General features: G+C 39.9%; 1 protein-coding gene across 8 annotated transcripts in view; it reads left to right on the top strand.

Moving 5' to 3' along the window:
- LOC142839867 (uncharacterized) overlaps positions 1 to 14,284 on the top strand; it is an 88,548-nt gene that overhangs the window by 57,713 nt on the left and 16,551 nt on the right. For 2 of the 8 annotated variants that reach the window (XM_075956246.1, XM_075956245.1), the window contains exon 3: positions 1,080 to 1,208. The exons of 5 other annotated variants lie outside the window; for them this stretch is intronic. In XM_075956246.1, the coding sequence (XP_075812361.1) occupies positions 1,186 to 1,208 (23 nt within the window). In that variant the 5' untranslated portion in view covers positions 1,080 to 1,185. Of the gene's footprint in view, positions 1 to 1,079; positions 1,209 to 14,284 lie in introns of those variants that run through there. One more of the 8 variants, XM_075956241.1, reaches the window with a different exon arrangement.

The raw sequence follows: 14,284 nt of genomic DNA, 5'->3' as shown, positions 1-14,284 counted from the left end.
ACTTACTGCTCTGCAATATGCAGAAAGAGTTATTTTGCATATTTTAACCACTGAATTTATACTGGATAATACAGAATTGACTTCACAGAATTTGCCTCATATATGTAACACACCTACAATTCTATATGGTTCCACCAGGTCCTCTAGCACAAGGTAATGCAGAAATTGATCAATTACTATTTGGAAATATGCTGATGGCCTCAGAATTTTATAAAAATATGTCAATAGCTCAAATTCAAAAAACTTCCTTATTACATGACAACAAGCTGATGAGATTATAAGGAGATGTCTTACTTGTTCTTTATATAACCAAACATCACTCCCTGCAGGAAGTAACCCAAAGGGTATTCAAAGGAATAAAATCTGGCAGATGGAATGTTCCACTTTGCAGCATTTGGAAAATTAAAACATGTACACCATACCATTAACACCTATTCAGGTTTTCAATGGGCAACTACTTTGAGCTCAGAAAAGGCTGACTTGGTAATCATACATTTACTAGTAGTTACAACCATCATGGGTATACCTGCACATGTAAAAATAGACAACAGTCCAGCATAGGTTGCTTAGAAAATGAAACAGATTTTGCTTATTAGACTATAAAGTATAATACAGGTGTATCCATACAACCCTCAGGTAAGGCAGTTAAAGAAAGAGCAAATTGAACTATAAAGGATATGTTAAAAGAAAAAATGAAAAATACCCCTAGAAATATATTCCATACTGCTTTATTAACATTGAATTTTTTTAATGCTAATGAGAAATGAACAACCTTAGCAGAGAGACATTAGAAATTAGAAACACTTCTGAATTAAATCAGCTGGTGTATTTCAAGGATTGCTGACCTTGGAATGAAAACAAGAATTTTCATTCTATGTGCTATGCTGGGGAAGGGGTTTTTCTCTTGTTTCCAGAAAAGATGAAATGCAATGGATACCATTAAAATTGTTAAAGGTTCTGTTTGAAAAAGAGATACCTCTTGATAAAGAGAGATGACAGCTCATTCACAAAATTGACAATCCTACAGGTATTTGGAAACCTCAAAAGTGTTGGGCAGGGTTCTGTTCTTATCTTTGTAGGAAAATACCATACATCTTCAAAAATCCAGAGACTTTAGTCATCTAGATGCTTAAAGAAGAAAATTGCTGTCTAGAAAGAATCACCAAGCAAAGAGAAATCTGACTTATGATATCCATATTCTTTGCAAGGTAAGATCTTATTGACATACATATAATAGTAGTTTCCACTTATAAAAATCAAAGCTGGATTTGGAGTTGGCCAGTGGCTATCCTTCTCTAAACCCAACCATGTCATTAAAAGAAAAATTCAGAGTTTCTGTCTCATATCAGGAGCCACTTGTTATGAGAATAAAGATAAAATTTAGAGACTATTGTTATCAAAACTCCGCTTTCAAAAATTTTGCTTCTGGCCATATCTATTTTTGTCTCTACGGTACCTTTCATTAAATATATGTCTAAATAAATGATTTTTAAGTTGTCCACAATAAGCAATAATTTTTTCTGCAGTAATCTTTGAAGTTTCAAGGAAGAAGAATTTCCCCATTACAACAATTCCATGTGGTTGATATGATGTCATTATCCTGGTAGCACCACATTAAAATTGGTTGTGAGTTACAAACTGCTTATGATCATTCCAACTTGACTGGTTGAGATGGTGCACATGTTCTGGCCAGAACTTCAAATAAGAACTTCAGTAAAGCCCTACTGACCACTCAGAGACTATCTGCAATTATGCCATACAGTAATCTTGAAACTTAACCATCATTTTCAGTTTCTTACAGGAGCCCGTAGAAATAACATTACTGTGAAGACAGCTGGAAGTAATTTTAGAAAACAACATCCCCTCTACAAGCAAAGTTTGTCCTCAGGGTTAGGGACATCAATTAGGAGTTGGTTATAAGTAGTTGGGGTTGCAGGTGAAAATGAAGTAATCTCAGGGATCTCTTCTGATAATAAAGGGATTTGGATGGCATGGGATAATAAGTAGATTACTTGTAACCTCCTATTTGTAGACAATTTACATTTGTATAGATTCTTATATATTGATACTAATTCAAAGTATATTTGCTATATCTAATATACTCCTATTTGTCTTTAAAACATTTGTATACCTATGCCAAGTTATTTTGTCATATTATATACTGTAGTAGGAGCATGCTTGTTCATTTCCTAGCCACACAGACTCCCAAAATAACCACACAGACACCATATTATTTAAATCACTGCTTGACCAATCACTTAAGTGTATTACTAGCTAGCTCTCACATCTAGTTTTAACCCATTTCCAGTATTTTATGTTTTACCATGAGGCTCATGGCCTACCGGCAAGGTTCTGACATATCTCTTTCTGGTGGTGGCTCCACAGCTTCTCTAAACTCTGCCTCCTTTCTCCCAGCATACAGTTTAGTTTTCTACCCCTACCCCTATTCTGCTCCTTGCAGGCCCAAGACATTTTTTTATTAACCAATAGTATTCACAACATACAGAGGGAAATCCCACATCAGTATGCTTGTATATTTTAACCTCTGCTTAAGATACTATGTAATAGTGACACGATTTTAAGATTTGTTTATCATGTTGCCTTATACATTTCTGCCTTTGTTCAAGATACTTATATATTGCTCACATTTTGAAGTTATTGTCATCATTTTCTACACATTTGTTTAAAGATTGTTTAATTTTTTAAGATGAATTTTTAGTCTTTAAGTTAATTAGGTATTTAGAAGTATTGGTCAGTAGTCATCCATGTTTGTCATAGTCATAGTTAGACTAATCAGAGTCTTTGGATGCAAAGAGATTGTTTTCCATATAGATAGGTAAGCTTCAAACACTTCAAACAATTATAGACTATGGTACTTAGTTAACTTAAAATTCTATGGACATGAGACAAAATTACTCCTGGAAGCACTGATTTGTTATTAAAAGAATGTTGGGCACTGAAGACAGCCCACTTGGAACTTGTTTTTTCTTGGCAAAATTGGCCTTTGGGCACAGAACTGCTGCTCCTGCTTCCACCGGTGACAAAACACATGGTGCTCAGACTAGATAGGTGATATACAAGCAAAAAAGACTGCTGAAACTTGACAAGATAGGGTAATACAGCTTTAAAAACATTTTCCTGCCTCTGAAAATTGTCTGTTAGGTACTCTAGGCCTCAGCCAAATTAGGTTGCCCCAACATTGCAAATGAGACCTAGGCAGTGAAGGATCAAACCAGACTCAGAGCCTGTGGCATGCCAAGGGCAAAGCTACAAGGCACATTTCTTTGTAACATTTTTAATCCTTCTTTTTTTAAAATATTAAAAACATTTACTGAATTAAAATAAGCTACAAGGAAGTAATGTGGATTGATAATGTTTTCACACATTTCTTCTTTTATTACTTTATAAATAATACCAATCAAAATTTCACTTCCTCCCCTTCTCCCTGTTCCCTCCCAGGCCACAGCAGATTCTGCTTTGGGAATTGTCTGCCAAATGAGAAAATTCAGTAAGAAAGAACAGCTGTATTCAGAGCAGTGGGACCAGAACCTGTGATGTGAGCAAGGTTCAGCAGGCGGGACCAGGCAACTTAGAGCATGAGCTCACGTGCACGTGCAGCTGTGACACTGTCTAGCACCGGGAACTAACTCAAGGGTATACAGAGGCAACCCGGAAGAGGGAATTTAAAACCTGGCATTAAGCATGCAGGCGGAAGAATCTGATGTGCATGGCCAGCAACTGCCAGGCTGTTGAAAATGCCTTTGTGAGCATTCTGTGGACCTGTGGCAGTCATGGCCTTTCTCAGGCCAGATCTAGTGGTTGTAGGATGAGGCTGGAGGCAGGACACCTGTGCCTAAGCAGCACTTCTATCTGTAAGTTCTCCTGGAGAACCGCTGAAGAAATAGAAACAGTCAACAAAGTCTCCCAACCAAAAAAGTCCATTGCCAAATGGTTTCACTGCAGAATTCTACAAGGTTTTCAAAAAAGAACTGATATGAATATTCCTCAAATTGTCCCACATTACAGAAAGAGAAGGAAAATTGACAAACTGTTTATATGAATGTGTGATTACCCTGATACCCAAACCACACAAAGACTTTGTTAAGAAAGAGGATTATGGACCAATTTCCCTCATGAACATTGTTGCAAAAATACTCAATAAAATACTGGCAAACCGAAGCCAAGAACACATCAGAAAAATCATCCAACATGATCAAGTCTGCTTCATCCCAAAGATGCAGGGATGGTTCGATATACAAAAATCTGTCAATGTAACCACCACATAAAAAACGTGAAGAAAAATAAACCATATGATAATCTCATCAGATGTTGAAAAGCCCTTCAAAAAAATACAAGATCCCTTCATGATAAAGGTCTTGGAGAAAACAGGGATATAAGGAACATACCTAAACACAATAAAGGCAATATATAGCAAGTCAACTGCGAACAACAAACTAAATGGAGAAAATCTCAAAGCAATCCCACTGAAATCAGGAACAAGACAAGGTTATCAACACTCACTATGTCTATTCAATATTGTACCTTGGTTCTAGCTAGATAATGTTTACAATTAACATTACATAAATCCCATCTAAATTAGTTGGGATTAGAGGACGCTGATTCCATTCCCGGCCCCTACATGCTAATTCACCATTTGTTCTAATTCCAGTCCCAGGTATCTCCTCCCTTCTTCTGCCCTCTGTAGGTGCTGTGCACAGGCACAGGCAAGCAAAAACACCATTTAAGTAAATATTTTTTAAAGTTAGAAAAAAATAAAGAATGAAATTCTCTACAGTGATGTCCCAACCCTGAGACAGATAGCAAGCCAGGCCTAGTTAAAATGGACTCCTTGTCTCGTATGGAAGCAGCTGTGACCTTCCTCCTAGTCACCCTGCTCAGAGCAAAAGCAGCTTTGCTCTAAGATTAATAGAGATCATCATAACCGTTCATCCAGGAACACTGTATAGGTGACTTTCCTTGAAGTCTTATGGTTTTGTGTTCTCTATCTTTTCTGTGTGTGAGAATTATGGTGCTGGTACAGTTATCTTTCAGATCAAACATCAAGATTGATACTGACTTTTCACAGTGTCATTTACTTGATTTTCTACTAGACCTTATGGTAAAATATGAACATGCTAGAGGCAATTCTTTTCATCATTTTTGTGATTTACATTTGTTCCTATATGACTTTGGGGTAAGAATGTCCCTAACTCTGTTTCTGTGATCATGTTCAGAAGTGGATTTGTTAACTGAGCCTGCTTAAAAAAAGGAAGAACATTACATGAGCATGTTCAGGCTTCCTAAGTAAAATTCCCATGAATCCTTTGTTGAGGAAAACCACTGTTTTGAAAATAACTCCCAGTCGCTCCATACCTCCTGCAGGTAAGAATTTTTTTCTCATTTCTTCTGTCTTGGCTGTTGAGATGGCTATTTTTGTAGTCAAACTGACTACCTCTGGGATTAAGTAATGCATAAAAGATTGAGTATACCTGAGAGAAATTTTACTTTAAAGGTTTGAAATGGGAAAATTCTCCTTTACTCTGCATAACTTCAGATGATAGGACTCACCTTTAGCTGTTTGGTGTGAGTGCACACTTTTATCACCATCATACAAGAGTCAGAGGCAGTGAGGTTTTTTGAGTTTGAGACCAGTCTGGCCTACAGAACGAGTTCCACAACTACACAGATAAATCATGTTTTGAAATCACCAAAAGAAAAAAATCTGAATCAAACAAAAAACACTATGATCTAACTTTAACCAGGATCTCAACTTCTGGTAACAACAGTCACTTTTAAAATATATTAATGAAATGTCTCTCTCTTTTTTTTTTTTTTTTTGCTTCCTTGTTCTAGCTCTGGCTTCCCAACTCCTTCCTTTCCTAGCATTAGAGCCTACTTCTTTGAAATTTTGTTGTATACTTAAAAGTAGCTGAGACATTGAACTTCGTGGGCTGAAAACCTCCTGGATTTTTCACTTGATCTCAGGCAAAGGGCTGAGAAGCAATCTACTGGATGCTTCAATTTCTGTTGGTATGCAGCTATTTCTAGACAACCTGGACCAGAGCTTGTGAGACATTCTACTAAGCCCTCTTTTTACATACATAGCGAGATTTAGTAATCCTGTCATGTAAAGAATCTTAAATATTGCAGTTGTTTATTTTATTCACCTGACCATGGAGGAAGACATGCTGGCTAACAATAGCACTCATGAAGACATTTTCCCTAGTTCCATTATTCTCTACATATTCAAATTTCCATGAGCACTACTCTTTTGATTATTATTCATTTGCCTGGAGCATGCTTTGAATTTTGAATTTCAGGGATAGAACCCATAAAGCAATGGAGCCATCATCCAGCTATCCAGTGGGGGACAGACCAGTCATCTTGCTTGAGATCTGCTTGCTGCTTTTCTCTTTTCTGTTTTGTGAAATCCCTGTGAAAACCATGTAAAAAGTCCCTTCAGTTCTTGTGACCTCAGCATGAAGCCACAGAACAAACATCTCCTTTTGTGACCTTAAACCTCTCTTTAGCTGTTAATATTCTGGGCATCATTCCCCTGTGGGACAGGAAATCACTGCACCTACCTAATATAGTGCAGTGCAGAAGCTAGCTAGCCAAATTGTGTTCTGGAGGAAAAAGGGAAAGTTCCTATGGAGTGCAAGAAGATGGCAGTGTTTGTTTTTGGAGCCATGGGCAAGTACTATTGAAATGCATATGTTTGTAGATCTAGAAAATGTCTTTGATTGGGGTGGAAGGAATGGCCTGGAACCGCTGTGCTGTTTCTTTACACAGTAGGCCTATGGTAGGTGCTCTTGCCACTCAGAACTCACTAGCCAATCAGGCCCTCCAGGTGACCTGCCAGTCAGAAGTGGTGCAGGGCTCTTCCGGCACCCGCCTTCAGACTCGGCTTTGCCAAGGAGCCTCTGCCATTGTTTTCCTGCGCCGTGGTGCAGTTGCTGCTGCAGGGAGGCGATGAACTGAGAGCTTTGGCGAACTGGGGAACCACAAAATGGTGAGTGAGGGAATGCTGTCTCCTGATGGGGAGGAGAAGAGGGTGAGGTGCGGGAGACAGCATGGTGCGTCCTCCATGGATCCCTGTGGGAACCTGCCGCCATATTCCCTGTGCTGTGAAGTCCCCTGTGGTCTTTGTTAATTCATAGACCTGGGATAGACCTTTGAATGACTTGGCTAGGTGGTATTATCTACTTAGAGAATTGGGGGCGGGGATGTTCTGTGTAAAAACATCTTTCCTCTGAACTTCGATATGCCAAACTCCAAGAGTCCTAGTTTCTCCAATATCTTCTCAAAATTGAATAATTTATATTTAAGCTTTACATATAATCTCTATTTATATTTAACTATGTGGAAGTTATCGAGGCATCTCACCTGTTGGGTAGCACTGCACTTCTAAGCCGCAGAAAATGAGTTGCCAATGCCTTGGAAATAGTTTAGTCTGACAAAGTAGCTGAGGGAGGACCAGCCCTAAAACACCCAGAAGATAAATGTGTTTTAATCAGAGGTTAGGATGCAAGGGTACGCATCGCTCAACTGGATTGTCCAAATATTTGGTTCCAAACAATTTACAAAGAAGCCACCACTGATTTAAAACCAGACACCAGGCACATCCCCACATCAAAAACAAACAAACAAACAAACAAAAAAAATACTAAGCCTCTAACAATCTTCCCAAGGAGGCATTACAGGTTCCCAACCAACCATGAGGTATAATGTGCCTTAAAGTTCCAGTTTTCTTCTTAAGAAAAGCACAGTTTAGTCGGGCGGTGGTGGCACACGCCTTTAATCCCAGCACGCGGGAGGCAGAGGCAGGCGGATCTCTGTGAGTTTGAGACCAGCCTGGTCTACAAGAGCTAGTTCCAGGACAGGCTCCAAAACCACAGAGAAACCCTGTCTCAAAAAACCAAAAAAGAAAGAAAGAAAAGCACAGTTCTTCCAGATGGGCAATAGGACACCAGGTGACATGTGAAACATTGTTGTGCTGAGGAGTTACTTGATCAATCAAGGGTTTTATTTATTCCCTCAGGCAGGGAGCAGGGACATTCCTAGGAGATCTAGTAACAGCCTGGGGGCTAAGCCTTGTGAGTTTCCCTAAGGACCTGATGTATTGATAATAAAACAGAGCTTCTTCTCTAAAACCAGGAATATGCTTTGGGGAGCTGGTAATGGTCTGGTGCCAAAGCCTCTGTGGACGGGTTGCTTCAAATCCTAAGAACCCAACTCTTCCCACCATATGGAGCTGTGGTTATCATTCCCAAGGCCACTCTGCACTTAGTAAAGTTCTTGAGATACCCTGTGTTCCCCTTGTGTAGAATTGTTTGACTAGCCTCCTCCTAAATTTGTTTGATAATTTCTATTTTTTTTATATATTTTTTTTACTTCTTTTTTTTTTAAATATTTATTATTTATTATGTGTACAGTATCCTAATTGCTTATATGCCTACAGGCCAGAAGAGGGCACCAGACCTCACTGTAGATGGTTGTGAGCCACCATGTGGTTGCTGGGAATTGAACTCAGGACCTTTGGAAGAGCAGGCAATGCTCTTAACCGCTGAGCCATCTCTCCAGCCCAATTTCTATTGCTTCTTATAATTCTCCCATTTCCATCTATTCTCTCTCAGGAAGTATATAAGATGCTCATCCTCTTCCTCCTCCTCTTCTTCTCTTTCTTCCTCTTCCTCCTCCTCCTCCCCCTTCTTTTAGTTTTTGGTTTTATTTTTTGAGACAGGGTTTCTCTGTAGGACTGTCATGACTAGCCTGGAATTCACTCTGTAGACCAGGCTGTCCTGGAACTCAAAGAGATCACAGTGCTCAGCCTCCTGAGTCCTGAGATTAAAGGTGTGTGCCACCACTGCCAGGCAAGATCTATTTTTGTTAGGAAGCTTACTAGGCATCTGCAAGACCTCCCCATCCTAACTTTATATGTTTTTACATTTTCCTTTTCCTATCTTTCTCATCTCCTGTCACCTTCACCTCAGAACCCTGTCACTGAAGAATAACCTGATTCCAGTGACCAGTGTACTTATGAAATTACCCTGGGACTATCTTTGCTCTGTAACTCTCCTTTCTGCCTAAATGTCTAGCCTGGCGAGGTGCCTGTTTCCATTTCAGTTGTTCAAAGTGTAACCCAGAGCCTAAACCTAAAGGACACTTAAGGACAGCAGCAAATGTGGAATCTGTGTAGCTGGCTCCTCTTTGAGCTCTAGCCAGAGATTGGTGTCTACCATCATGAAAGAGATTTTTCTTTATTAATCTCCTAGGTGTGTAAAGTCATTTCCCAATGGAAATGCATATTAGCTCTAGAACAGCTTCATTTTCACCCTGTTAGAAAAATAGTTTCTGAGATAAGTCATCTTATGTTTACTCAGTTGGCCTTGTTCTGTTTCTGTCCAGAGCAATAACCTTGCTGTCCTGTACGTTACGCTTTCAAAATTATTTTAAAAACTTACTGTACTGCTCTTTTTTCTCTCTCTCTTGATGATGCATTGCCTGTCTCTTTGTCTCTCTGTCTCTCTGCCTTTCTCTCCCTGCCTCTTCTTTTATGCTGCTTCTGTCCCCAAAGGCAGGTTTTCCCTCTCCCCTTCCCCCTTTACTGATTCACTTTCCTCCAATAAAAAACCTCCCCAGCCAAGCTCTGTCACTAAAAAATTGCAGCACTGGCTATACCTGGGAAAGGCCTCTCTCTACAGTCCGTGAGAATCCAGAGGTCAGAGCAACAAGGTCACAGAATACTTAATAAACAAGAACATAGCATGGTTGTTGAGCAGGTAAATTTAAAAAAAAATATAAGAGTAAAGGAGGACCTGACTGCTCCCAGGTCTCTTGGTCCAAACCTTGCTGTGGTTCAGAAACCACTTCATCTGTTGGCCTGAGAAAAGTTCTTAGGTGTAAGAAACACCCGACATTACTATACCACAAACAAAAGATAGGAGCAAAGAGACCAGCTATGCCAGGATGTGATGAGCACCCAAGTTTTCTCAGCCCCCCTCCCCCAGAAGATGCCCACAAATAAAGCTGGAAGCAGTCTTGAGAATTTGTCATCCCAATTCCTTTAACCTGTTGTGCCTATCTTCCCACCTTTTTTAAAAAAAAAGATTTATTTATATATTTATTATGTATAAAACATTCTGCCTTCATGTGTGCACACACGCCAGAAGAGGGCACCAGATCTCATTACCAGGTGGTTGTGAGCCACCATGTGGTTGCTCTGAATTGAACCAGGACCTATGGAAGAGCAGTCAGTGCTCTTAACCACTGAGCCATCTCTCCAGCCCCATCTACCTTTTTATTATAAAAAAGACTGGGGAATGTGATGGCCTGTCCTGTTCCTTTAACAGACAAGTCCCGCCCTCTCCCTCCCCCATCATCTGCTGAGGCCAGCAGAATTTCTTACTGCTTCCAGTATGAGATCCCTCTCTCTCTCTCTCTCTCTCTCTCTCTCTCTCTCTCTCTCTCTCTCTCTCTCTCTCTCCCCAGGCAGCTTCTTTTTCTCCCTTCTTCCCACTTTTCCCCTCCTCCCTCTCTCTGCCTTTCTCTCTGCTCTTCCCCCATCTTCCTTTCCCTTCCATAAACCATTAATTAAATATCTAACTTCACTCTGTGAACAAAATGACTGTAACACCTCACAGTTATAAAATTATGCATTTGAGTTATGTAGTTAACTGTCCAGTGCAGTCACCGGAAAAAGATTTGCATATGGAACATTCCTTCTGTCTTCAGAGCACAAAAGGAGGAATGGTTTATTGTATACACTGCAGGGGAAACAGTGTAGTCAGTCAGCTGTTGGAGTCACCATTATGAAAAAGGGCCTGATTGTGGTAGGGGGAGTGAATTTGTAATTGCCCAGCATGCTTTATTTTAATTAATGTCATGTGAATGAACACAGACCAGATTGTGTGGGTGTCCAGATTGGGAAGGTTATCTTGAGCCAATGAGCATTGAATTTGGAATTAGGCAATAATTTTATGCAGATATGATTGATCTTGCTTGATACAGTTATGTCAGCTCAGAGATTTGAGAAACAGGCCATTGACTAACTCTGTGTCAGATTACAGATCTCAGCAGCCAACTTATACTTATTAGCACCATCAATCTGTCTCTTATTAATTACATCCACTTTCCTATAGAAGGACCTACTCTTTTTCAAAATCAATATAGAAAGTTTTATTTAATCTTAAGAGTGATTTTTTTCATTATTTTAAAAATTACTTTTTGGTATCATTTTAAAATTCTTTAAGTGTATTGCTGCTCTGTTCTCTATTTGTTTCAGTTCTCCAATGTTTCTAGGTCATTAATACTTGCATTTCATTTCTCTCAAGTGATATTGATTTTTGATTTCAGTGTCGAGCAATGTCTCCTATAGTTTAGGCTTGCCTCCTACTATGTAACTGAGAATCATTTGAACACCTATTCCTGCCTCTGCTTCCCAGTGCTGGGAAGACAGTCCTGCAACTCGTTCTAGGTTTGTCTTTTGTCAGTGAGAAAGAAAAATAGAGGAGTTGATGAGTGTCTGCTGATCTTTCTGGCTTTTTGGGGACTTAGAAGCAGAGGGAGCTTTGCAAGGTTGAGCTCATTGTCCAACCTGAAGCTGATGGAGCCACTGTGCAGAAAGGGAGAGGCTGGACTAAAGGTGAAAGCTTTCCTCCTTCCACAGTAGTTGAGATTAGTTATGAGGAATCAGGGCGTCAGTTGTAGGTGCGGTATGGATTGTCCTGGTTGAGCATCCTTTGCAGCCAGGGGCTGGGGTTATGCTCCCAACTTAACATTCCAGACTGTTTGGATATAGGGGTGACAGGAAATTGAAGTGATAATTATGAGAAACATTTAGGCTGTCTTTGGACAAAGGGCATAGACTCAAGTCTGGCTGCTTCCTGCGGGCACGGGGCGACCTGGGGAGGGAAGAGCTGGCTGTTAGTGGATCCAGTTTAGCGGGTGGTGTGGTGGAGAGTCTTCCTGTCAGCTGTCATTCTGGAGATGCCGGGCATTTGTTTTTTGAGGGAGGTAAGAAGGCAGGTGTCTAGGAGAAAAAAAATAATTGTTATCACAGGACCTTTGTAGTATGGCTATCCCTGAGATGAGAAACAATAGGAGATGAAACCAGATTTGAATTGGCCGGTGTCCATCATCCAGGAGAGCTGGTACCAATGGGGTCCCACGAGCTGGTTGGCATTGTTCTGGGAGGTTTGTGTAGGTTAGTCTTGGGTAGGCACCATGAGTAACCTGAAAAAATATGCTTAGAACTGGAAAATTAAAACAATACACAGCAATAGACAGAAAGTTTGAAAATGATACCAAAAAGTAATTTTTTTTTTTTGGTTTTTCGAGACAGAGTTTCTCTGTTGCTTTGAAGCCTTTCCTGAAACTAGCTCTGTAGTCCAGGCTGGTCTTGAACTCACAGAGATCCGCCTGGCTCTGCCTCTCCAGTGCTGTGATTAAAGGCGTGCACCACCATCACCCGGCCAAAAAAGTATTTCTTAAAATAATAAAAAAATCACACTTTTAAGATTAAAACATTCTCTCAGGTGATGTTGATTATTGATTTGTCTGTAGAGCAATGTCTCCTATAGTTTAGGCTTGCCTCATGCTATGTAATTGAGGATCATTTTGAACACCTACTCCTGCCTCTGCTGCCCAGTGCTGGGAAAACAGTCCAGCAACTCCTTCCAGGTTTGACCTTGACTTATCAATGAGAAAGTAAAGTAGAACAGTTAACGAGTGTCTGCTGATCTTTCTGGCTTTTACTGGGGACTTAGAAGAAGAGAGACTTGTGCAAGAGTTGAACTCACTGACCAACTTTGAAGCTGGTGGAGACACAGGGCAGAAAGGGAGCAGCTGGGCAGAAGGTGAGAGCTTTCCTCTTTCAACAGTCATTGAGATTAGCTCTGTGGAATCAGGTAGGCAATTGTAGATGCTCTGTGAATGTCCTGAATGATCATTGTTTGAGTACAGAGACCAGTACTCATACATCTCTCATATCTTGATAGTACATAGGCCTATCAAGAATCTGGGTTAGGGACTGGCCTTATCTTTAAACCTAATTGCTATGTTTACAGTAGTTTATCCAAAATAGAAGATGTGGGTAAAATGTTGTGGCCCTGCTTCTCAGGACTGTTACTTTTCTGGATTAAGATGTTTATTTTAAGATAAATAATCAGAAATCTTTTATGTGCTCTAATACAAATCCCTAGTCTAAGGAGCTCATGGTAAAAAGTCTGTTTCAACTTTACAAAGATTTTTTGAGATGAAAACTACATCATATTTATGTCCCCTTTGCTGCCTGCAAGCCCTAAGGTGATCCCAATTATTTTCTAATTATGCTCTGCTTTTCTTTAACAACAGTTACAAAGTAACAAGAGTTACACAGTAACTTAGTTTTTTTCATGTTAAAATCCATGGCAGCTAGGACACAGTACCTTTCAGTTGCTGATGGGGTGATGCACTCTTTCAAGCAGTGAGTCATTCAAACTAAGTTGTGTTTCTCTGAGTAATCCCTTAGTGGTCAATGAAGTATGAAATCTCAACAGGACAACTGGTCTTAGACAAAAACACTATATTCCCTGTATAGCTTGCAGTCTTCATGATATCCTGGCCACTATACTGTATTGATCCTGATTATTATTATCTTTTAGTTCTGATAAAGATATAAAAAGTCTGATTGCCCTCGATAGACAGTCAGAGCCTTGTCTTGCTGTGTCCTCTCCAGACAAAGCCTGGCTTCATTCCTTGTGGTCCTATTGGTGATTTTTGCCTGGTAAGTGCAGGTGCTTTGAAGACTTCATAAAAATATTTAACGTTTGTGTGATATTTTAGCCGTAACCTATCTGAATTTTTTCATGTCCCAAGAATAAAAACACTAGGTAGTTTCAGATGGCATTCCAGTGGTAAAAAAGAGACAGGGATTTTCAAAGATTTTAGCACCATTAAAGGAAGGCGCTTGCTCTGCATTTAAACCCTAGGAAGGTGCCCTAAGTCTAAGACTCTATCTGCCTATGCCCCTAATTTATGGAAAGACTATGCAAAGTAATTCCTTGTCTCAGGAGCAACAACATTCATAACCTGCAGTAAATTAAGTCCCAGCTTGACAGGGTCCATCAGACGTTGGCAGGATCACCTATGTTTTACTGATTCTGGAAATAAGAGAGATGCAAAATGTAAAGATCATGGATTCTTCTTCTGTGGTCAGTTCATCACAATTGTAGCCATCTGTGATTGGGAGATTCAGAGCCCTAGTGACGAGACTGTGGGAGTTCATTGTGTTAAGTGTTGAAGA

The sequence above is a fragment of the Microtus pennsylvanicus genome, chromosome 22 (genome assembly GCF_037038515.1).
Source record: "Microtus pennsylvanicus isolate mMicPen1 chromosome 22, mMicPen1.hap1, whole genome shotgun sequence".
In the NCBI taxonomy this organism is placed as follows: Eukaryota; Metazoa; Chordata; class Mammalia; order Rodentia; family Cricetidae; genus Microtus; species Microtus pennsylvanicus.
This window is presented reverse-complemented; position numbering and strand designations above follow the sequence as displayed.